This window comes from Harmonia axyridis, chromosome 2 (genome assembly GCF_914767665.1).
Source record: "Harmonia axyridis chromosome 2, icHarAxyr1.1, whole genome shotgun sequence".
NCBI lineage: Eukaryota > Metazoa > Arthropoda > Insecta > Coleoptera > Coccinellidae > Harmonia > Harmonia axyridis.
Genome location: NC_059502.1, coordinates 61,528,886 through 61,556,018, shown reverse-complemented (window position 1 = coordinate 61,556,018; position 27,133 = coordinate 61,528,886). Strand labels below are relative to the sequence as shown.

Sequence of the window (27,133 nt, the reverse complement as noted above, 5' to 3'; positions counted from 1 at the left end):
TTTTTTTGGTCTAGTTCTTTTTATCCTGCGTATTATTATAGGTTTTGGGTAGAGACTGGGGTGTTTATTTTCAAATACGCATTTCTTAGCAGAGTTTAAATCTTGATGGTAAACAAGAATGCATATTCTTAAAACAAACATTATGTGGCGGCTTCTCATAAAGCTCCACATAGCAACAATAAACACAGCACTCGGTGGCCTAGAGAGTACTCACTACCTGAGATGCGACAAGGTGCCGGGTTCGAGTCACGGCGGCTCCCGATAATAATAAATTCCCCAAGCGTCTGTGACACGGCACACACAAATATACCAAAGTCACAATGATGAGTCCGGTGTGTGTGCCAGGGACGAAACGCATAAGTAGGCATATGTGAAATCCTACATTGGTGACCCCGACGTGATGGGAATGGCCGTCTTAACGATGTGTCCTGGAAAGCAGAAGGTTGATGCGTAGCTCCCATATATCTGCAATTTCCAACGAAACTCTAGACGCCCATTCCCATGACGTGCAATACGTGCTCCTTGGTCTGTCGCGGTATAGCGGACCTGAATAGGCGGCATTCACCGTCCGCACGATGCCGCGAGGTGCAGCTCTGATTAGGCGGCAATCACCCGGCTGCACCGATGACCTCGTAACACGCATAAGTTTCGTTCCTCCGTCACTGGGGAGGGAGTCATGTGGCGGCTTCTCATAAAGCTCCACATAGCAACAACAAACACAGCATTCGGTGGCATAGAGGTTAAGAGTGTAGACTCACTCACCGAGATGCGACAAGGTGCCGGGTTCGAGTCCCGGCGGCTCCCGATAATAATAAATTCCCCAAGCGGCTGTAACACGGCACACACAAATATACCAAAGTCACACTGATGAGTCCGATGTGTGTGCCAGGGACGAAACGCATAAGTAGGCATATGTGAAATCCTACAATTATATTATTCCAGACATTAACTGTCATATTTGAGAACATTGTCAAAATAATGAAGAAGTTTTAGACTGATCTTATTTAGGAACATAACTCATTCATCAAGATATAAACAAGAGCTATTTCATCAATATATTTATTTCCTATGTGACCCAACATTCCTTGCTGATGTTCAAAATGAGTTTTTCATCAGAACTATAACTGAAATAGTCAAATAATTGAATCTAAATTTTCATTTGTAGAAAACGAATTTCAATTATTGATCAAAAATGAGACAGAAATGTCCGTAATTTGTTGAGAAAACATCTTAGTTACAAGATCTTTCAAATTCATTCAATGCCATTTAATTTCTGAAAAAGAAAACATCATCATCTAAATGACGTTAAAAGTAAATCAATTCCATGGACAAAATATCACTTCAACCTCAATGAACCTATAACCTATAACTCGAAATATTTCAGTAATCCCTCCTTGCTGAAGCTATAATATATTCCTGCTCTTAGTAGGAGAATACCGCAAAGAAATTATACTGACAAAATTGAGAAAAAATTGTTAAAAACAGTGATGAAACAGACAAAAATAATAGAAAAAGGCAATACATTGGGAAATAATCTGAAAGAGACAGTCAGGTCTGGAGGGCACTTAAAAACGAACATAACTTGGATGTATTCACTTCTAAACTTTGTTAGGAGAGAAAAAGAAGGAAGAAAAAATATTTGCACAAATTTTTCAGATGTTGAGATCTTATACTGATATTTCTGTCCGAAATATTATTTCATCTCTAGCAAAATTAAAGAATGCTAGAATTATTTGAAATTTTATTGTTGATCTGATATTGAAATACCTATATGAACTATGAAGATCAATTTCTTCAATAATACAATGAAATTGCAACTCTACAGACAAAATAATAAAATTTCAAATCTTACAGTGGAGTCAAGATGTAAAGAGACACATGAACAAGAGTGCGGAAACTTCTCATTAATTTTTTTTGTGAATTGTGCTTTCAAAACTTGTGAGATATATCGCTATTCGTATTTTTTGAAAGCCAATCCTTGAATTTTTGGATGAGCAACAAAATGTTCGAGAGAATTTTCCTCATTAAAAGCTACCAATCACTTAAATGAGATAATGGTCCTAGTTAGAACTCGACTCAAGTATTACTCAATTACCTTCTGTGTTGAGAGAAGTATTTGCAGATACTACATAGGTACCGAATCATCCCAAAGAATGTTAGCTGTCATTTAGAATGACGTCAGAATGGTGACTTGTGTCTGCCTTAATTGGTTTATTTCTATTTTGAAAACGAAATACCCAATATGGACTACAAATTGAGAACAGGTCACCGGGTATTCTCTATTCAATTGAGGCCTATCGTAAGATTTGTATCTCCTTGGACTCCGCTTCCTGAAAGCCCGACCCCACATGACGATTTATCAGAGGTGAAAGAAAGTCGATTCGATGTTCTTCTTCCCAGCCCTCGCGTGAATGAAAAGAGATTTCAATAGTGCACCATATCATATCCACTCATTGGTTTCAAATGGGATGCATTCAAATAATTATTTTTTTTTGAGTGATGCCATGAAAATAAATTAAACGCCGTTCTCCTCTAATATTTCACTGATGTCTCAGGTTTTCGCATTTTCTCACAACTTCCATTCACTCTAAGTAATAGAATCTTTGTTTGTTATCCGTTCGATCCAATATATTTTGAGCATCCGCCTTCAACACCGCATCTCAAAAGGCTTCAAATTTTCCTATGTGAATCTGTTTCATAGTCTAGGCCTCAACTCCATAAAACAGCTTGGAAAAACATAGCAACGGAATATTCTTGGTAAAAGGGCTATACTGACATCTCTACTACATATTTATTTAGGAACCTTCAACACTACGATGCTAAAAGTATTTTATTAATTTAGTATTTGTGACACCAATTGTGGTGTCCCGCATCTCAGAATATCATCAACATGCCAATTTTGACCATTTCCGTGAAGAAAAATAATGACTTAAGAAACCATTAAATTTTTATATTTGTTCCAACTTCAGAAAAAAGGTTGTGAGCTTGTGGTAAAAGCACACTGTGTAGTCCAACGTTTGTTGAACAATTTACATTACTTTTACTTCTAGATACATAATTAATGTACTATTATTATACAGGGTGGCCATTTGAAAACGAAACAGACGAGATTACAGACGAAATAAAGTTTTTCGATAGAAATGCTCGGACAGGTCGATTTCTGTTTCGAGGGGGACAACTTAAGATGTAGGTTACGGACGCATAGCGCTTCAACCCTTGCTGCTACAACCCCCACCCCCAATTTTTGAATAGGGAAGATGGGATGAGTGATACCTCAATTTAAAGGTATTTTTATACTGATTTCAGCACATTAATTGTTTTTTCATTTTATGCATTAGTTCTCGAAATATTCATGCGTTAGTTAGTTCCATGTTTCGTTTTTTATTAGCCACGGACCCGGTTTCTTGAAACTTTGACACTAATTCCAAAGCATACTTCCTATTAACATGTTTATCTAAATGATACTTAGTTAAGAATATTTCGAGAACTAATGCATAAAATGAAAAAACAATTACTGTGCTGAAATCAGTATAAAAATACCTTTCAAATGAGGTATCACTCACCCCATCTTCCCTATTCAAAATTTGGGGGTGAGGGTTGTAGTAGCAAGGGTTGAAGCGCTATGCGTCCGTAACCTACATCTTAAGTTGTCCCCCTCGAAACAGAAATCGACCTGTCCGAGCATTTCTATCGAAAAACTTTATTTCGTCTGTAATCTCGTCTGTTTCGTTTTCAAATGGCCACCCTGTATATTCGCTCACGGCTGGTGAAAATGATCATAGAAAGTAAATTGGGGATATAACCTAAAGATACTGCGATGGATGTGAGTCATGATTGTGAGGCCGATGATAACCTATGGGACAATAGTCTGGCATTCCAGAGCAGGTCAGAAAAACATGAGTAGTTTCCTTGAAACGATACAAAGGTTATCATGTGTCTTTATCACTGCAGCTATGAGAACGTGGCCAACTACGGCACTGAAGATCATTACAAATCTCATACCTCTTCATCTTGTGATAGTTAGAGTAGCCTATGAGGTCACTTTAAGACTATCCAGGGAAGGTATCGGCAGTAAAAGAATAAGGAATCAGAGAGCCTGGTCCTCTCTGACATACCATCAGCGAAACTTCCCAGTAACGAGATGATAAAGAAAATTATCATCGGGAAAACATTCACTACGATACTAAGTAGAAAAGAAGATTGGGTAAGGGAGACCACAAATAGTGAAGAATACCATCAAATGGCACACAGATGGTTCTGAAACCACAACAGGGACTGCCACTGGAGTATTCGGGACTGGTAGGAAATGCTCGTTCTAGTTAGGCCGTTTTCTAGGCGTCTTTCAGGCAGAGATACTTGCAATAGAAAGATGTGTGGACATTAACTTAGCAAGAAATGTGATATAGCGATTCATTCTGAGAGTTGGGCTGCTATCAAATCATTAAGCTCACATATCATCAATTTCAAGATTGGTATTGGAGTTTGAAATAGGCAAAAATAACAAGGTTTTCTTAAGATGGATTCTTATCCACTCGGGAATTAAAGGGAATGAAGATAATTGCCAGAAAAGGAGCACAAAATCCTTTGATTGCCTCGGAATCTGTTAGGGGCATGTGTACGTACAAGAAAGAGTTTCAGGAGAAGAAAATAAAAAATGAATAGGAACACTCTGGCGGAATCTTCCTAGTTGCATCAGAGTTTCTTCAAAACTTTGACTCTGCGAGATCCAAGAAGTATCTGGATCTCAGCAATATTATACTACACTCCCTCACTTGATTCCTCACAGAGCATTGTCACCTTAGGAAACACCTCATGAGAATGATTCTAGCAGAAAATGACTGAAGAAAATGAGGAGGAGGAAACTCTAGACCACCTGGTAACGGAAAGCCTCGCACTCACTATCCAACGCAAAATCTGTTATGTACTTGTAGAAGTGAGGAAGTAGACTCCTTGAAACCATCCCAGATACTGCAGAACTCTGGAACTGGAAAGCGAGCTGTTGATCACACTATGACGAGAATAACTCTGTAGGGGGCACAATAGAACATTAGGTCGCTGTGGAACAGAATCCCCACAATTTAATCTTAATCTTGAATAGGGGAAGTTCATATGACTTTATTTTCGGAATTTTATTCACGATAATTATCACCCGTAAAATCACAATTATTCTAGGTAGCCTGGCATAAATTCAAAACACTGCCTGAATTATGGTCATTCACTAATTCAACCGAATTTTGTAAATAGTTATCGGTTGATATAGTTTGTCACTAAAATTGGCTTCAACTGCTTACACGATTCCGTTACCTAAAGTTTACAGATTTTTGCTTTCCAGACGATCCATTCATCATCAACGATGAAATTAAGTCCTAGAGAATTTTTGCGATTTCCTTTGCAAATTTTTACTTTTTGACCTTCATTCGGCTTCGAATGAAATCTAAGCTACTTGCTGATAACTAATCCATATTTTAAAGTCACTTTAATCATCAAATATTGTGACCATCTTCATTATTTGTTATATTTCAAAAATTGAATGGAATAGAGAGCTCATAGCAAAAACCTTACAATGCTTCTCATGAGAAGTAAGTATTGCTTTCTAATTTAATCGGGGATATGTTTCTTAGACTCAAACATAAACTAAACATACATCGTACATTCAACTTCACTAACCAAGAGGGTGAGCTGAATCTCTAGGTTGATCAACAAAGAGCATGATATTATGTTCCAATAGAATAAGAACAATATTCATTCGTTGTACACAATTGGCTATTGAGGAAAATCTTCAGTTTTCTTTTACATCGAAGAATCCTAGTGGGTAGAGACCTTTACGTGATATTTATATGCGGATGGTTAAGTCCAATCATCCGTATCGTCGACTATATGGAACTCAGGTTCTGTTCACAAATACGCTAGAATTGAAACACCTCCATATGTGTGTCAACCGGACTGATTCCTATTTTTTAATTGTCAACCGTGTAAACAGAAATGACAATTTCGTAAATACGTTAGGCCACAGAAGTATGTTATGTGAAGATGGTATCGTGCAATCGGCCACAAACGAATGTGATTCCAGATCGCTTCGAACATAGTTTGGTGCCCGGTCCATAAAAGGTCTTACGGCTCACATCTGAGATATCTTTGTCGTTAGCGGAATTGAGTAATAAGGTCATAATGGGCGGAGGAACATGTGATATTAAGAAACAATGGGGCAATACCGGGACGTTTTCACGAGTGATGCACGATCTTTCTCGTATACTGGGTGGTCACCGAGATATCTCACTATCTAAATGAATTCCATGAATAAAATATTGAACAATTATTTCATCCACATGTGGTCAAATCTAATGAGTTACTTAAAGGACATGATGGAGATGTGAATAATCATGTTTCGCTCTATACAGATACAGGGTGATTTACCGGGATGAACGTGTATGGAAAACTAATTATAATTTTGAGCTGAAAATTTGCATATTGGGGTTTGGGAAAATGATCGTTCTCCCTGAAATATTTCCAGATCTCTACAACTTCCGGTTATACCGGAAACAGACTACCACTTACTTATTTCAAATTGCACACCCAGTATATTATTGCATCATTAGATAGCTTTTTTGGGAACAATTTCGGCAATGGTTTATGAGATAATGGGATTCATATGGAAGAAAATGGTAGTGATGAAGACTCACACTTTTTGAATATTTCGGCAGAAAAAGCTTTTTTTTTAAAAATTTATTTTTTTTCGATTTTGCAAATTCATACCTAGTATTATAAGACTGTTTGCAGTTTGGACCAAAAATGTACAGGATCATGAACTTGGGCAACTCAAATTCATCAAAACTCAAGGTTTTCAAATTGGAACCTATATTTTTCGATTCTACATCCCAAAAAAGTGGAGGTTACTTGAGCAAACCCTATACTTTAAATAAATACTTTAAGAGTTATCGAGGAATAACTTCAAATGATGAAATAAGGCGAAACCTAAGTGAGTGGATTGGTCTGTGACTTCCGGAAAATAAAAACTGAAATGGTTTACAGCTCTAAAAAAAAAATCAATGTGAAAATGAATTACAAAGTAATCTTGAAATAATTATGAATTCAATATTTTTGATAATTCACTGTTAAAAGTCACTTCAAACCACTTTCAGGTATCCAAGTTCTTAAAAACTTCACTTTTACGTTGAAAATTTGTGCAGTAAAACTGTCTGAGCGAAAATTTGAAGTACACGTCTCAGTTAAGTTTTTAGTGGTGTTTCCGAATATTAAAACAGATTTTCAAAATTCCGATGTACAGGCTGTTGTTACGAGGATTCAAACGATTCATAATTTTTTGTTAACCCAGACCTGGATTTTCAAGGCGGTTATTGCATGATACGTTTGGGCTCTCAATTAGGAACATATTTGCCAAATATGAAGAAAATATACCGGGTGCTTCGTTTGATATGGTCTCAGAAAGAAACAGGCAACATTCATAAAACATCTCGGCTAGGAAGAGAGTAAGATCCAATAAATTGGGTTTCTCCAGAACCGCCTTGGTGCCACCTATGCACCTGTGAAATATTTCTGTTTCCCAATGAAACATATGCATAATAGGAAAAGAATAGAAAAGAATCATGCTAATGTTTCAGATGGAAGGAAGATACGGAAAAACTTATTACGTAATTCTCGAAAGTCAATTACTTTCCATATTCTCCGTCGAGTATTCGCAATTATAATTCAACGTCAGATTCAAAACCATGAACTGGAAAAACACTCACCTTAAGAAACTGAAGGAGCTTAGCTGCCTGTACACAAAACTCGTTCTCGAATCTTTCCAGGCTGCCGTAGTATTCGCACACGAGAAGATCCCTCGCCTGTCTGATCAGAGATTTCTTCGATCGCTCGTAATTCTTGTACAAGCCCCTAAAATATCTGTCAACCAGGCCGGCCACGTCTCTTTTTGCCTGAAAAAAAATTATAATTGAATATGACGGTTTCATTTATAGTTCTATCTTGTTTATATTGTTTATTGTCTTTTGCATTACTTCAATTATACATATATGATGTAATTATTTTGTTATTAATATTTAATTGCTTTCATCAAGTAGACATATTCAACCTTTATAATTTGAAGTAATAATTTATTCGTCAGAGTCAACATCATCCAAAACATAAAATTCAATTTCAATTTTAAATTCTGATTTGTATACCTTTTTCACAGGAGTGTAAGATAAAGGATCTTCGACTACCTGTTGTGAATGCTATGTCTATGAATACTTAACAGAAAAACACTTTCTTTCAGTTAGTCTAAGTTTCCTAAAATGCAAGTTTGTGAATCCAGTAAATTTTTCGAATCACTGATGAGGAAAAATTGTATCGAAAAATAGAAATTTTCGAAACTTACATCTATTTTTATGTCAATTTAGTTATTATTTTCAATAACTGTTCACTCAATTTGGACTATTCATATTTCTTATGGTTGGTTTTAAATTTTTTATCAATTTTGAATTGTGCTTCTAGACAAAAATTATATATCTTAAAGATATATCAAATAGTGAAGGTTTTACACAATAATGTAATAATTTCGATATTCAAATCGAATTGTGGTTTAAACTAACTCTGGCAACATGAGGTCGGGCATTATCTTGCTGAAATATTGGATTCTCGAGCCGGTCAAGGTGAAGTCAAGGCTATACTCTTTCTGGAAGGCAACACAGCGCTGTCATGTTACCTAGAATAAAGACTAAAGGTGACCTTCTTGCATGTGCAATAGCACCCCATACCATAACGCCTTTGTACAAAACGCTCAACATCAAACTGAAGTTCACGTCTTTCTCCCCGATGTCATCTAACCCTTCTTCGGCCATCATGTGCACCCAACGAGAATCAAGATTCATCAGAAAAGACTACCTGATTCCATTCCGCATTCCGATGTTGACGTTCTCTGCACCAGTGAAATCGTTGCCGGAGATGCTCAACCGTCAGAGATAACAAGATGGGGTCGATAATGCTACAGTCCAAAAGACCTTATAAGGCGGTAAACCATTCGGATAGTTACAGGATGATCTTGTTCCCCAAACCACTCATCAGCCAAAGATCGAGTTTTCTCAAATCGGTCTCTAATGGCCATAAGTCTCAGACGTCGATCTTGAACTTCATGTGTGCCCCTTCGACGACCGGTGCCTTCTCTTCTTCGATTTTTGGAATCATCGAACCACGCTTGACAACATCTCATAAAAGTAGTTGGATTTCTGTTCGTACGGTTAGCGATTTCTAGGAATGATAACCCCGCCAATAATTCGATCTCTTTCAAATTCACTTAATTGGCGATAAATTCCACGCTTTAGGCATTTAAACAACAACTAAACATCGACTGTGGATCTCCTCGAACAGCTGGTTTGTTTTAAAAAATTTGAAAGACGACTACAATATTTGAGTGACAAAAATTGTTCACATGAAAAACCATTCCGATGTGTTTTCCTCCAAATTCAATCATTTACTCCTTGCTTTAATGCAATGGAAACGAAAATGTTCTGGGATTGTCATACCCTTGAATGATACAAACATCTACACCCTACAGTTTGCGGATTACCAGGTAATAATCGCAGGAGACAAAGAAGATCTACAATACATGACTCGTAAACTGAAGGAAACATATGAGTATTGGAAATTGAAAATGAATCTGGAAAAGACTAAATATCTTTGTATTGGAGACCAATTAAGTGAACTGGATATTGGTACAGAAAGCATACAACCTTGCGAAGAATACAAGTATTTGGGAGTGAAGTTCGACACAAGCGGTACAGATGACAATGAGATAAGATCACGAGTAACAGAGGCAAGAAAAGTGATTGGCTGTTTAAATGGAATACTCTGAAGCAAAAATATAACCAGATCACGAATGTTCAACATCTACAATACAATGATCAAAAGCCAATTAACGAATGGATCTGATACATGGAGACTGACAGAAAGAAATAAGATGAGGATTGAGGCTGCAGAGAAGGATGCGTTGAGGAGATCGGCTAGAATATCTAGAATAAGAAACCAGGAAGTACGAAATCAAATGGGAGTAGAAGGCACAATCATGGATGATATAGAGAGAAAACAGCTGATCTGGTATGGACATGTTCAACGAATGGGACAATCACGACTGCCGAAAATAACAATGGAATGGATACAAAACATGAGGAGACGAAGAGGGAGACCAAGAAAGAACTGGATGGAGGGAATACAAAATGCAATGATAAATCGAAACTTACAAGCAGGGCAATGAGAAGATCGCAAGCAATGGATTCTAGGCATCGAACAACGTCGTCGTACGTTTCAAACCGATATTGCTATACTATCTATGTTTTTTCAATAAAAAAATTGCAATTTGAACAGCTCCTTCTGGATGTTGCAGTTTCCTTGTCAGTTACTATATTTTATACTAACTTCACGGTGTTGACATTTTTATGGTCATCTTTAGAGTTTCATCAATCATGAAACTACTAGCGCCAGCAAAACCAACTGCTTCTCGGAAATTGATAAGTAGGTGTGAATACAGATCGTGGGAGATGGTTCGAAAATAAAACGCCAGTCTTCCCCAATGAAACCTCATCATTATCATGCACATTCACCAAAATTGCGTCGTTCCGAATTTCTCCGGAATTTATGATGTAAAATTACGATCGAAGAATGCATCAGCATCACACGTCGATGCGATCTGATTCGGTAATGGTTATGCAAATCGATCGAGTCCGGTCGAGTGCATAATATTAAACTAAACTTGACCTTAAAAAATTCAAAAGCCTAGTTTCGAGTATGATGATGATTGATCTTACGAGGTTACTCCGTTTCGTGTAAGTTGTAACTCATTCTTTACAGCTCTAATTGATGATTTCGTTGATAGCTCTCGATTGACGTCAAATCGTTTGTCATTACCGATCGAATATTTCATCTGCGTGTGACGTATATGGTTGAGAAATTATATACTGAGTTTTTTTCTAGTTGTTTTTATTTGTATATTCAATTAATAGATGTTATTCAATCACTACTGATTTAGATACTTAAATTTTTAAGATTTAAATGTGGCTTCTGTCGGTTTTTAATCTGCCTAATTTCTCATTAAGAATACTAAAGTAACTGCCTGGCAGTTTGATATACACTGTTCAAAAAAATTAACGCACATTATGGAAATCTCAAATTTATTCTACAACTGAAGGTGTTCTCAATGATAATTATTTTTATCAGAATTATGCATGCATATGTTATCCACTTTCAACGTTTTTCTTCAATACAGATGTTTTTTCCCAGCAGGAATAAAAAAGATAAGATTATCAGATTTTGAATGTATTGGCTGCATTCTGCAATCAGTTGTTCTCGATCAATTCTAGTGATCAATAGTTTTTCTTCCGTTTGATTTTCTACACTCGATCGCTATGCAACGCGAAACACGCAATTTTACCCAAGAGGAATGTGCCCAAGCGGTAGTTTTGCGAGAAGAAGGGTGGACATACACAAGAATTGCAGAAAGGTTTGGAGTTTCCTATACAAGTGTGTCCAGAATGTAGCAGCGATTCAGGGAAACAGGTATGAATGTCCGAAGACCAGGACAGGGTAGACCACGGGTAACAACTGCCATTCAAGAACGGTACTTGAGAGTTTCTTCGTTGAGACAACGGTTTGCCACCGCTCGCCTCCTTAAAAATCAGCTTGAGCAAACTCATGGGGTGCAAATTAGCACTCAGATAATAAGAAAACGACTCAGAGAATATGATTTAAGGCCTCGTGTCGCGGCAAGAGGCCCAGCTCTTACCCCAGCCCATCGAAGGGCGCGTTTGGATTTTGCGAGAGAGCATATCCATTGGGAAGAGGCTGATTGGGAAAGAGTTCTCTTCACATATGAGTCTGTTTATCTCCAAGAGGATATATACAGGACATATTCATTCTAATTGTAATTTTCAATTACTACCTATCTCTAATGGAATATATTCTCGTCCATAAATGTTTTTTGAATTCCTGAAATCTGGAAAATGCTTGAAATCATCATTCTAACTTCAAATGCAACTCTGCAAAATTCACCCAGATCAAATTAGCACCTCATTCTTTTTCACCCAACCAAACCTAACCTAACATATTTGTTTGTATTTAAGTCTGTTTCTGAACAACAAAAAAAGATTCAATTTAAAATTCAATGAATGTATGACTAAGGGTATGTTGGTGGGTTGCTGAGGCAACTTTCTGAGTAGAGGCCTTTCATTACAGTATTGGTTGATTCCGATCTTCCGAAACAACTCAATGGCATTTGAACTACAAGATATAATATACATTAGGTACCTCTGTAATGAAAAAGCAGCAATTCGAAATCAAGGGATATAACATACATATAGGGTGAGTCTTCAATTTAAATTCATTTTATTTTTATTGAAACTATTCTTCAGATCGCTTCTGAAGGATATCAAGTCAATGATAAATCTGAATCTGATGATGGATCTGGCAATGCCATTCCAAAGGAATATCATTCTTCATAGAACTTTTGTGTTATTGTCAGTTTATTTCGTTTAGTTCAAGGTATGGCCACAAGTTTTCAATTCAGCACTTTTTCGCAAGGTCAAGACACAGGTCTATGTTTACATGGGCCTGCAGTTGGAACTGCTTATAGTGTGAGCTACCATCTATCGAGCGAAAGTCTCAACTCTCTCTATTAGACACTCTAATATAAAGGAGTATTACATTATATCATTTTAGATAACACTTAGTTCCTATTCCTCTCAGAATGATTCTTATGATGATTGTGTTTGATGAAGTCTTCAGCGACAAAAAAGTCCGAAGATTTCAATGCTGTATTATCGATAATAATATGTTTCCTGTTTTGATCTCTTTTCCCTATTCTTCCGCATGAATTTGACGTAACGAAAATGAAAGTGTTCCGAATCTCAAAAAATGCAGCACCTAGGTATCTCTGTTTCGATCCAGATAAGGAACATAACCTATATTTTGTGTGTGGGTTTATCACAATAACAATTCAACAATGGACGCATTCTGCGGTGGAATCGTAAAAATTCCAGAGATTAATCGATAGGTAGTCGTAATATCGACAATATCGTTCAATGTTTTCTTTCATATTCAATAGAATTTCACCGAAGGTGTGTCGTCGACTTGATTCAAATGCCAGTGCCGTTAGATCTGAAATTTACAAGTCAAATATTGTTTCGTGTTGCATGATTATTATATAATAATGTCACCGATATTCTGTGGGTTTATCAATCATAATATTGTCAATGGGAATCGAGATTTTCACACTGTCGTTCTGTTATGATATTCACGCTGGTCGCAATCCTGAAACATATTATGTGTTTTTGATCGTTTATCGCAATAGGGTTATGAAAAATCTAGTTTTGAATGTTCGGATATTCAGAATATCATAACTTTTACGAATTCTCCATACGACACAAAATCCTCCTCAGAAAATTAGAATATTATGGGATACGAGGCTGCCCCTTAAACTAATCGCTTCATATATGGAAAATAGACAACAATATGTTCTAGTCAATAATAAATCAACAACTTGTATGAAAATCAGCAAAGGTGTACCCCAAGGTTCTATTTTGGGGCCTCTCCTCTTCATTGTATATATGAACGATCTACCCTGCAATATAACATGTGAAAATGTTTGTAATTATGCGGATGACACATCATTCTTGAACGCCTGTAAAAACTCAGAGTCACTCAGAACAAAGACACATAAAACTCTTCAAGAAGCTGAGTCTTGGTTCAATTCCAACGGTCTCCTCTTGAACCTAGAAAAAACTAAAATATTGGAAATAGACATGAGGTCGAGAACTACATAGAGTGTCGCAAGCGCGAAATTCCTTGGAATAGAAATTCAAGAAAACTTCAAATTCAGTTGTCACGTAGAAACGGTGGTAAAAAAGTTATCGTCTATTATACAATATTTCTGCTCTCCAGGCTGAAAAAAATTACCCAAGAGAACATTTTGGTAAATACTTATTACGCTCTATTCCATAGCTGTATGTCTTATGCAATAATTATCTGGGGCGATGCGTCGGAGGCAAATCTGGTTTTCCTGAAGCAGAAGAGAGCCATAAGAACAATTGCGGGTATTAATAACACCACTTCCTGCAGGGAATATTTCAAAAAATTAAGAATACTTACCTTCTATTCCCAGTTCATTTTTTCATGTCTAAATTACATTCATGTAAATAAACACAAATATTTTACGACGGGCGAATTCCATCAATACGCTACTCGAAATAGAAATGATCTCTGTATTCCATATCATAGGATCAAAAATGCACAAAAAGCCACTAACCATTTAGGCATAAAGTTATATAACCATCTTCCTATGCACTCCAAAACTCAAGATGGTTTCAAGGCCTATTATTCTATTGAGGAGTTTCTGTCCGATGTTCTTCAGTGAAATTCTCAATACTCGTAATGAATATAATAATACATGTGTATTCATTTTTGATACTGTTTTCTGTTTCAAATGTTTTGGTATATATATATATTTTTTTACTATTAATTGTTACCTCTGGCTTTGAAACTATTTGTGAAATAAATTTGATTTGATTTGACCCTGACTTTTTTTTATTAGGTGTACAACTTTGCTTCCGATGTTTTGCAATAGATAGCTATAGCGGTAAGTGGGAGTTACAATGACTTAATTAAACACAGTGTTTGCAATAGATAGCTATAGCGGTAAGTGGGAGTTACAATGACTTAATTAAACACAGTGGAGACAATTCGTTCAAATTGTGCCTAAAAATGTCGAATGGGGACATGAACTATAGAACTTAAGAATACAATTGACTGAACTGAACTGACACGCGTCAAAATCAAAATATTGGGCCTGATAGTATTTGATTGTATATAGAACAAATTCATTCAACTGAAGAATACTAAGAGACTTATGAAATGGGCCTTACATTTTGATTAAATACCAAAAATCAGGTAAACGGATGATGAAAACAAAACGCCGCCATATTTAGGCTTAGCCAACCAAAAACAAGACCACTCACTCACCACTTCACTGTAGTGGTAGTCGAAATAAATAGATCGTAGATCTCATACAATAAGCTTAGGTATCTCTTTGTGAACATAACGCCATCGAAATATTAGTCAAAATGTGTCTGCATCATGAAATTATTCATTATTAAACATGTGAGCTTACAACACAAATTCTCGTCATTTGCGGGAGGTTTCAATTTTCTGTTTTTATATGAAGAAAGTGCCGAGAGTGGTTCAAACGCTTCAAGAACGGTGATTTTGACGTCGATGCTCAGCAAGGTGGTGGAAGAGAGAAGGTTTTCGAAGATACATAATTGAAAGCATTACTTGATCAAGACTCATGTCAAAAACAACAAGAATTGGCAGGATCATTAGAAGTAACGCAACAAGCCATTTCAAAACGCATGAAAGTCATGGAAATGATTCAGAAACAACGAAATTGGGTGCCGAACGAGTTGAAGCCGAGAGATGTTTAACGGCGTTTGTTTGCTTCTGAGCAGCTACTTGCAAGGAAGAGACGGAAGAGATTTCTGCATCGCATGAGTGTGACTGGAGACGAAAAATGGCTTCATTACCGTAATGCCAGGCGCAGATAATCATGGGGATATCCTGGACATGCTTCCACGTCGACGTCCCAACCGAATATTCTCGGTTTCTAGGTCATGCTCAGTATTTGGTGGGACCAGCTCGGCGTAGTGTATTATGATTTGTTAAAACCGATTGAAAAATTACAGGCGATTGTTAATGAACGCAAAAGACGCAAAAGAACGCATTGAAAGACGAACGGCCGCAATACAACGAGGAACGTGATACAGTGATTTTACAGCATGACAATGCTCGACTTCATGTTGCTAAAGTGGTCATCAAGACATACTTGGAATCGTTGAAATGGGAAGTCCTACACCACCCGTCGTATTCTCCAGCATTGCTACCTCGGACTATCACTCGTTTCGATCAATGGCACACGGCTTGGCTGACCAGCACTTCCGGTCTTATGAAGAAGTAAAAAATTGGATCGATTCGTGAATCGCTTCGAAAGATGACCAGTTTTTTCAACGCGGGATTCGTACGCTGCCCAAAAGATGGGAGAAAGAAGTGGCCAGCGATGAATCATAAATGTATAACCAATTTTTTACAATATATCCTCGTATTTCGGATAAAAAAACGGCGTAAGCAAAGTTGTACGCTCATGGAACAATTCGAATAACAATGAATCAATGAGGAGTTGAAAAAATATTGAATTGAATCAACCATAAACAATTTGAAAAAAGCGATGGCTTGAAGTGAAGAGCTAAGCATAAACATTTGCTCACAACTGTGGCCGACATAATAACATAATTACATAAAAACTTCACGTCAGTCTTCAATTCTGATGTAGAAAATGCAGATTATCTTAAGTAATTATTTTTCAGTTATTTCTGGTTAATCATCTTTAACTGAATTCCAGAAATTATCATGGACCAAAAAAATTCTGATATTTTTCTAGTCGATATAACCCGTGATATGAACCCTTTGTGTGAAATCTGCAGGCATCTCCATTCGCTTCATGCTTCATTAGACGCCAAATTTCACGGGTTGATCTCGGTGAAACGTGAGCGGTACATTCAATAAACGACTGCAAAAAAAAATGCATGCGAGATTGATTTTCTTATTTTGCCTCGATTCGTCTTCACCCCATAAAGGAACACTCGGAACACAGCTGGTGTCGGGAGATGCCCCATTCACAACGCATGTGGGTGGATCAATAATAATCAGCTGTCGATGAACTGCAACGGCGTCTGTCGAACCTTACCTCCAGGTGGCCGTCTGGCCTCACTTCGTTTGACTTGTGATGTTACTATACAGCCATTAATTGCATTCGGTCTACTAGATGGAGATTCTTACATACGAAATTAAAATATCAATAAGTCATAGGTCCATGAGTCCTGGGCCTCATACAATGATCCATTGAAAAGAAGGAGAATCGCATACTTGAGAAAAATGAAGCTGTAGATATGAATAAAAATATGCAAAACCTTCTTCTAATACATGTAGATTAGATGATTTGCTTATAACAGGAGCAAATGGTTAACAACATTTTACACACATCGTTGAATGTCTTGGTCCCCCTAGGTTTCTCAAGAAATGAACAATCTATGTTCTGGAAATTATATGAATATTTTCGCCTATTTCAACTGCAATATATTTGATAGAAAATCTGTATTTAATTCTCTTTGCTATAGTCAGGATGAGACAAAATAGGAAAAATGGGAGAAAATCTAAATTTATCGATTATTTATTTTCGATTAATCAAAGTTATTCCACAAATGAATCCAAATTCAATAGTCCTTACCACCTCTAAATAATAATAATAATAATAGTCTTTATTTCGCAAATTCTATCCAAGGCTACTCCACTCAACCCCCCAACAAAATACAAATGAAGGAAAAAACAAAAATAAAAATTAATGAAAGGAAATACAACATAAATAATATATATCATGAATACCTCCAAAAATGAAACTTATCTACAAAATCTGTAATTGGCTCAAAAATAATACATTCTTCAATTCTTTTCTCAATGAGTTCAAAGAAGAACCTCCACATGCAATCAGCATCTCATTATGCAATTTCACCGCATTGAAGGTGAAAGAGCGATGAAACATGGCTGAACCAAATCGAGGCAGCATGAGCCTCCGCCCATGCCTTAAATTTAAAGCAACATGGTGAACATCTTGTCTGTAGACCAACTTGGCTTTCAAATAAGGAGGAATGCCCGTACTCAAAGCTCGATATACAGTAATACTCATCTGAAGCCGAAAAATATTTTCGACCCTGAGCCACGCTAACCCGTTTATTCCATCACTGATCCCCCTATCGTACTTTCTCAAACCTAAAACGTAGCGGCAGCACGAATTCTGAACTTTTTGCAACCTATATCTCTCGATGGAATCTAGGATAAAAAACTGTCAATCCATAGCTCAGCTTGGACAGCACAAGAGTTTCGCAGAGATACTTACGTGAATGGAAATCTAAAAACTGTCTCTGTCGATATAAATAACGTAGTGCCAGAAAAGAATTTCTCAACAGCATCGAGACATGTTCCCTAAATCTCAGTCGACAATCGAAAAATACTCCAAGGTTTCTACAGCAGGAGGAGAATGGAATCTTCTCAAAACCTATCATAACCTCAACCTCCGCATGAAACGTTCTCGGAAAGGAGGGTATATAGATACATTTTTAAAGTTTTTTCTCAGATTGTCTTTCAATCAACTGCCCAATACGCCTAGGCATCTCACAAATCAAGTCAATAATGAAATTTTCAGGCAGAAATTCAATTCAATTTCTGAAAAGTTGAAGTTGGGTTTTAGCGATTGGATATTACTTTCCCTAAGTAATCCCATACGTGCTAATGGATTCATATCTGGTGAGTTTGATGGTCAGTTCATTCTCTGGATATTCTCTAGGAGAATGTTTTGAACCCTTCGTGTGTGGCATGGTGAGGCGTTATCTTCCTGATAAATGAAATTATCCCCAAATTCGTTGCGCAGTGGAACATTGGTGTTCAATGGTGTTACCGACGTAGAAGGCACCAGTCATTGTTCGTTCAACGCTATAAAGAAGAGTACGGCTACCGCACATTATACCCCCCAGCACATTATTGAACCACCTTAAGAGGGCACAACTTCCCGGGCAAAATTGCGTCGCTGTAGTCTGCCTGGACTTCTCCAAACCCTTTCTCATCGACTATCGATTTGTAAACCGAATCATGACTGGTCCGAAAAAAGGAATTGCGCTATTGTGGTAAAAGTCAATCTTGGTGGAGTTCTGCCTATTGCCGAAGGGGAGCTTTATGTCCTGTTGATAGCCGAGGACTTCTTGCCCTTGAATTCGAGGAATGCAACCGTTTCCTTAGGGTAAGGGTTGAGACTGCCCGTCTATAGGTCCTCAAGAATGATTCGAAAGGTTGTTACAGATACCGTTCGATTCCTTCGAGTGAAATTTGGGATATGATGGTCTTCCCTTGCTGATGTCATATTGGGTCGATCAGGCACCGGTCTCCGGAAAACGCTGCTGGTTTTTTTGGAAACACTTCATTTGTGGGATACTAGGGCTGCCATTTATTGAAATAAACAACCTCGAGAATTAACCTAATGAAGGAATTGAAGGCGTTTCTTTTTCTAACTTTGTTATTTCTATTAATTCGCCACATACAGGGTGGCCATTTGAAAACGAAACAGACGAGATTACAGACGAAATAAAGTTTTTCGATAGAAATGCTCGGACAGGTCGATTTCTGTTTCGAGGGGGACAACTTAAGATGTAGGTTACGGACGCATAGCGCTTCAACCCTTGCTACTACAACCCTCACCCCCAAATTTTGAATAGGGAAGATGGGGTGAGTGATACCTCATTTGAAAGGTATTTTTATACTGATTTCAGCACAGTAATTGTTTTTTCATTTTAGGCATTAGTTCTCGAAATATTCTTAACTAAGTATTTGAAAATGAAGTGCTGTTTTCATGGCACTTGTAGTGTTTTGTGAAAAATCGACATTTTGAGCTTCAAAACAACCATGACTGTGGCTTCCTTCCTAACTAACTAACGCATGAATATTTCGAGAACTAATGCATAAAATGAAAAAACAATTACTGTGCTGAAATCAGTATAAAAATACCTTTAAATTGAGGTATCACTCACCCCATCTTCCCTATTCAAAAATTGGGGGTGGGGGTTGTAGCAGCAAGGGTTGAAGCGCTATGCGTCCGTAACCTACATCTTAAGTTGTCCCCCTCGAAACAGAAATCGACCTGTCCGAGCATTTCTATCGAAAAACTTTATTTCGTCTGTAATCTCGTCTGTTTCGTTTTCAAATGGCCACCCTGTATATCTCGTATGCATTTTATCATTAACGCACGAACAACTGTACTTGCACCCATTTTGCACCAACATTTGATTTTAGTTACTTGTTTCAGGTACTTTATATGTGTAAATTTGTCTTAACTGAAAGAAACTGCTTCTTTGCGGTAAGGATTTACAGAGAAAACAATCGCAACAGATAGTCATAGATCTTTCTTACTCTTCTGTGAAATAGGTATACAAATCAACATTTACAATTTCCATCGTTTGGTCGAATCCAATGAACAGGAAGTTCTGCGTAGTTGCTATCCAATAATTCCAAATGTGAATCACAATATCAAACAAGAGGTGCTAGGAGTTAACAGCTGTACCGTATCGCGTTTGAATGAATGAAAAAACCACATTTAAATTTGTGTAACAATATAGTAGAAGATTTTATGTGTGGGATACTAGTCTCGCCATTTATAAAAAGAAACAAGCTCAAGATTCAGCATATAAAGAAATTGAAAAAGTTACTTTTTTTTAACCTTTTTTTTTCGATAGTACCGTATCGAGTTTCGAGATTTCTCGTTGGAATGAAGAAACCACATTAACATTTGGTTTGGGCAACAATATACAGGGTCTTTCACGAGGAACCTCACCCATATTTATACGGGAAACTACTGAACGTATTTTCATGAAATTCAGCACTTATAAGTATTTCACGATGCTGATGAAATCTAAAATATTTTCAAGGCATGAGCACCTCCGGTTTTTCCGGAAATGACGTCAACTTCCGTTTTTCAAATTAGAACACCATTTTTTTATTGCAGAAATAGATTCCTTAGAAAATTTCAAGTTATTTTGATGTAACATTTTTCAGTTTTGGTTGGAAAATTCTCTCTGAGCGGGAAAATTCGAAAAAAAAATCGAAAATAGAGCTCCGCTGAAACAAGAATAACTTCGAGGTTTTTGGATGGAAAATTTTCATTTTTGGGATTTTTCAAGATGTAAGATTGATGTATCCACTTTAGAAATCGAAATCGCGATTCATAATACAGGGGGTGAAAAAATCGCTTTCAAAGTTAGGGATGACAAAATCGTGAAAAATCAATTTTTTCAAATCAGAACCCCATTTTTTCATGGCAGATATTGAATTTACGTTAAAAAAAAATGTGAGTGTACGCATCACACCCTTGCCCTAAAGTGGATATTTTCTGAGTTAGTCACAAAAAACTGTTTTTCGTCTTGAATTTTCAGCTATTTCTTTTCCCTCCACGCCAAAAAGATGAAATTTTCAGGAACTGTTACTTAAACCATGTTTTAGATTTTACTACCCTTATATGCAAGAGAAAAAAGTTACAGGTTGTTCCTAAATAGATGGCGAATTTTGATTCGAATTTGTACCGGAAACCTCTTTATTTCAACTAATCGGCCATCGGTTTTCTCTCCAGTGATAAATAAATAATTCCTCATGAACCATATGCAAAAACTTACCATGTTTTACATTCTTTTTTTTTAATGATAGATATCATTAATTACATCTGCCAAATTCCTCTTTATTCAGTAGCATTTTGTGTTTACTATTAATTTGGTGATAATTCGTATTAAGTGCGAGAGTTTGCCATGGTTCTCCTAATAGTAACTTGAAGTCGGTTTCAAGAAGGGGTGAAAAATCTACAGCATGGTTCAAATAACAGTTCCTGAAAATTTCATCTTTTTGGCGTGAAGGGAAAAGAAATAGCTGAAAATTCAAGACGAAAATCAGTTTTTTGTGAATAACTCAAAAAATATCCATTTTAGGGCAAGGGTGTGATGCATACACTCACATTATTTTTTAACGTTGATTCAATATCTTCCATAAAAAAATGGTGTTCTAATTTGAAAAACGGAAGTTGACGTCATTTCCGGAAAAACCGGAGGTGCTCATGCCTTGAAAATATTTTAGATTTCATCAGCATCGTGAAATACTTATAAGTGCTGAATTTCATGAAAATACGTTCAGTAGTTTCCCGTATAAATATGGGTGAGGTTCCTCGTGAAAGACCCTGTAGAGAAATACTTCATATGTGGGTTACTAGGCTTGCCATTTATATAAATAAACAAGAAATAAATAAACAAGAAATAAATAAACAAGAAGCTCAATAATCAGCATAATAAAGAAATTGAAGACGTTCTTTTTTTTCGAACTTTGTTATTTCTATTAATTCGCCACATTTATATCTATTATGCTTTTGTCATTAACGCACTGTACTTGCAGCCATTTTCAAAATTAATACTGAACGACGCACCATCATTCGATTTTAGTTACTTGCTTTAGCTACTTGACACGTGTAAATTCTCCTTAACTGAAAGAAACTGCTTCTCTGGAATGGATTTACAGAGATAGCAATCACAACAGGTGGTCATAGATCTTCTATCTTACTCTTCTGTGAAATAGGTATACAAATCACAATTTTCATCTTTTGGTTGAAACCAATGAACAGAAAGTTTTGCGTTTTTACTATTCAATAATTTTCAATGTGAATCACAATATGAAAGAAGAGATACTAGGAGGTAACAGCTGTACCCTGTACGCAGGAAAACTCAACTAGGAAACACAACTGGCTCATGTCGGATACTGGCTCTCTAATTATGCAACATCTGTCAGGAAAAACCCGTTCCAAAGAAAACCAGCTAATCGTAATGTATTTTCCTTCAGATAGCTGATAATTACGCAATACAAATCGTACAAAACGAGATTACAAGGTAGTCAAACGGCCGCCCGTAACATCTAGCTACCGCCCTCGGCCCGACAATGTAGATCTTGTCTCGTTAATGATAATCCGCAGAGCTACCGATGACAATCTATTTCAGTTGTTCTTTCCTATCGGGTGTTATGACACGCCGAGGATTTATCTACCCCTTCATCTGCATGGTAATTTCATGCGTTGGGTGGAGTGCATTCTTGACGTACAGCTGAATGGGTCTGTCAGTTTACCGGCGTTCCTTTTACGCGAGAGAAAAGATGCCGTTCCACGGGATGTGTACGTGACTTGGAATCGTTGAAATTTATTCGATTGTGTGTTTCTGGTTCGATGATGCTGTAAGCGTGACAATGTAAAACGCTACTAATTGATGTCCTCTTCTGAACTGACCAAACGTTACCTCTCCCAATTCAAAATGAATTAGATAAACTGTAGATCTTGTGCATCTGGGCAAAACTTGTTTCACATCTCCAAATTTGATATACAGTGTGGTCCAACAAAAATTTAACACCTCGATTTTCCGGATTTGAAATGAAAATGTGGAAGATCGCTCGGACCCGTCAATTTCGAATTCCGCTTTTTCAGGGGACCACCCTGTATATCTTTCGGAAGACGTAGATTAAGAATTCGTTAAAGAAATTGGCGTATGTATGTCTTTTTGTACCGCACTTTTCGGAAACACTATTTTAGAATAGTGAGTTCAAGTTTAGGGTCAATCTGATTTCCGATTTATTTTCAATTTTTTTGCTGCAGGTCGCAATTTTTGAAAAATTGATGTGATTCTGGGAAGGTAGATACACCTCTTGCTTACTTCTTGCTAATGAATTCGATGTATTTTGGTCAGAATCGTAATATGAATTTCCAGTTATCCCATATTTTTCGAAATTTTGGGTTTCAATTTCGGATGCTTTTGAACATCTGTTATAAGAAGTTCTTCAACCGGCTCTAGTCCAGCTCATGAAGAAAGAAGAGCCCCTTTCACAAGAAAATTGCTACCTTTCGACGAGTATCGAAAATGCAGAACAATCAGGAATTTTGAGTCATTCTTGGAATTTATCTAACTTACGCTTGATAGTTCTCTGAATAGCAGTTATTCCTTCAGTTGAATACTGACTTTCTGATATATTTCAAATGCGAATCTATTAGGTGATTTTACAGCATGACAATGCTGGACCCCATGTTGCGAAAGAGGTCAAGACATACTTGGAAACGTTGAAATGGGAAGTCCTACACCACCCGCCGTATTCTCCAGACGTTGCTCCTTCGGACTATCACTTGTTTTGATCAATGACACACGGCCTGGCTGACCAGCCCTTCCGGTCTTATGAAGAAGTAAAAAACTGGATCGATTCGTGGATCGCTTCCAAGGATGACCAGTTTTTTCAACGCGGGAAGTAGTGGCCAGCGATGTTCAATACTTTCAATCATAAAGGTATAACCAGATTTTCACAATGAAGTCTGGAATTCCGGAAAAAAAAACGACGGCAGAAGAGTTGTATGCCTATGTATAAAACTCCCTTTATCTCATAGATATGTCTCACTCAAATTATTCATGGAGGACCCTATGAATGTCCATTTTGTGGTGAAACACTTTTCAAACCAAACCTCAATGAAATCTGCCTAATCTGTGATAGGATGTTGAGTCCATGTTGATAAACAATGGATTCATAGAGTGGAATCTGATATCTGAAGTAATACCTAATCCCTGTTGGCTGAATAGACTTATTGTAAATAAGTTAAATATTGTATGCAAGCTGAACTCTGTGAATACATCATCTCCTTTATTGTCGATCCTATCGATACAAAGTAGCAAATCGTGAAAGAAGTGCTCTCAAATATTTACAAAGCTAATACACTCCGTTAGATGGCGAAAAATAAACTCACCAATGTTTTCTTAGTGTCAACCATATAGCAGGTGAGTGTGGGAAAATTATTATTTGGTGAAGCACCGGAACAATTGAATGTTCGTATTTGATTCTAAAGGATTCTCCTAATTCGTCGAAGATTGATTCAGATCTGATAGTGAACTCAAGCTTTTTTTGCCTATAAAACCACTGGAGTGATTTCGAATATAAAGTTGATGTCGTTTGGAAAATAATTTGTTGGCAACAATGAAAAGTCTCATTTTCACTTATCAGCATTATCAATTTACTGTGGAAAGGTGAAATTTGTTCAACTTATGTTGAAATGACATCTTCAATTTGTTTCCGAATGAATCTAAGAAATATTATAAATACGCTTACAAAATTTTCATAGATCAAGTAAAAAGGACGAACTTTCAACCTGAATGGTAATGATTGCATACTTCTTACATTTGTCTACGATGTTAACTTTACTGTCAATAACTCCATGCTGTTATGTTACATAGGACAAAAAAAGAAATAGATTTTTCAGAATATTCCAAATTACTGCTTGTTTTTTCTGTATCAGCTCGAGGCTGATACAGAATTGGATGTACAATTTATAGGGATATGAATGTGGAAATGATTGTCTCAGTAAATTATTCTTTCATTGGGAAATTGAAAACGTTGGAGGCTATCTTTGTTGAAACATAATGAAATGATTCTGATAACCGGATCTGATATCTTTATAGTATGGGAGGAAACTTTCAATAGGAAAGTTCAAACCCCATGCAAATATGGGCATCCTAAATCCTCTCTTCGTTAAGAAATATTCAATGAACTCACTCTTGTTCTAACGTGATATTGAATTTCATTCTGATCATCAATTTTCCTTTACCGAGAGAGGAACCCACACGCAAGATAATATTTACCGGTGAAAAACAGATAAAAGTGATCATTACGGTCCCTCATGTTTTTCAATGGACCCCTATAACGTACTCGAATTCCCCTTCGATGAGGTTTGCCAAACAACCCATCTCCTCTATTTGAGAGACCAAGAGGGTGCTGAGGGATATTCAGATTGCCGAAACAAACGGCAGCAATTTAGAATAGAACTTTTAAGGAGTAGGGTAATTTTGTAGCACGTATTATACACGTGGGTGGTAATACGCCATCCACTAGGACTCTAACGATACTCTAAATCGAATTTCAAATAATAATAAATTATACAGGGTGTTCCCAAATTAGACGTGAACCTTGAAGGAGGTGTTAGTATCACTCATTTACTATCGATTGAGCCATACTTATTAATAACCGAAAATCAACCGTTTCTGGGATATTTGACTTCTTGTGTTTTTTGAAAAAAATTTCAGCATACTACATTTTTCGTTAATTATTTTCACGTTGGCCAAGTTTGATTTAAATTCTGGATTATTTTCATCAGAAAAAGATATGATATGTATGAAAAAAGCAAAACTATGCTGTATTGGATGCTGAATAAGAATTTGTATGATTTGAAAGTTGGTATATGAAGAAGAAAATAGGAACTTCCTATATATATATAAATTTGCCTGCAACTTTCAAATTCCTTCTTTATTTCCTGAAAGAGTTTTCGTTAGAATGCAGGCACTATTTTTGTTTCATCAGATTTTGACTTGCACGGGGAAAAAATCAAAGAAGGGAAAGTAATTAATTAAATATTTTCAAATTCATAAAGTTATGAAGTTATGAAGAAATAAAACAGTTTTATTTCTTCATAGTAACGGGTGTTTTTTTTCGAGGTATATAACTTTAAGTTGGCATTACTGTTCGAGATGGCGACCGATTTAACAGCTGTCGAGTGATTTATTCTCAGTTTGGTTTGGCAATTCATAATGAATAATGGCAAATAGTACAATTTCATTTCGAAAATAATGGTTCTGTGCGAAATACGCATCGCGCACTACGTCCATTAGCGATGAAGCGCACTTCTGGTTGAATGGCTACGTCATCAGACAAAACTGCCGCATTTGGAGTGAAGCTAATCCTCAAGTGTATTTCGAAACACCGTTACATCCAGAAAAACTGACTGTTTGGTGCGCTTTATGGGCTGGTGGAAATGGTGGAATCATTGGTCCGTACTTCTTCAGAAACGATGATGGCCAGAACGTTACAGTCAATGATGATCGGTATAGAGCAATGATTACTAACTTTTTCATTCCTGAATTGAACAACCATGATACCCAGGAGCTGTGGTTCCAACAAGACGGCGCAACATGTCACACAGCTCGTGCCAAAATCGATCTATTGAAAGACACGTTTGGTGACCGCCTAATTTCACGTTTTGGACCTGTGAATTGGCCTCCAAGATCTTGTTATTTAACACCGCTAGACTACTTTCTGTAGAGTATGTAAAGTCATTGGTCTATGCGGATAAGCCACAAACCCTTGACCATTTGGAAGACAACATTCGCCGTGTTATTGCCGATATACGGCCACAAATGTTGGAAAAAGTCATCGAAAATTGGACGTCCAGATTGGACTACATCCGAGTCAGCCGTGTTGGCGATGGTATGCCAGAAATCATATTTAGAATGTAATGCCACAAGATTATCTTGGGGATAAATAAAATTCATGTCAATCGAATAATCCATCGTTGTTTTATTGCAATTTAAAGTTCTATAACTCTAAAAAAAACACCCTTTATTTTCGGATGATGTTTAGATCATTTCTTACTTTTTCGTGTCAAATCGCCTATAATCTG

At 36.8% G+C, this 27,133-nt stretch overlaps 1 protein-coding gene across 6 annotated transcripts in view; it reads right to left on the bottom strand.

Moving 5' to 3' along the window:
• The window catches only part of LOC123673564, a 378,426-nt gene that overhangs the window by 233,093 nt on the left and 118,200 nt on the right, over positions 1-27,133 (bottom strand). For all 6 annotated transcript variants that reach the window (XM_045608135.1, XM_045608136.1, XM_045608137.1 and 3 more), the window contains one exon: positions 7,749-7,934. In XM_045608135.1, the coding sequence (XP_045464091.1) occupies positions 7,749-7,934 (186 nt within the window). The remainder of the gene's footprint in view (positions 1-7,748; positions 7,935-27,133) is intronic.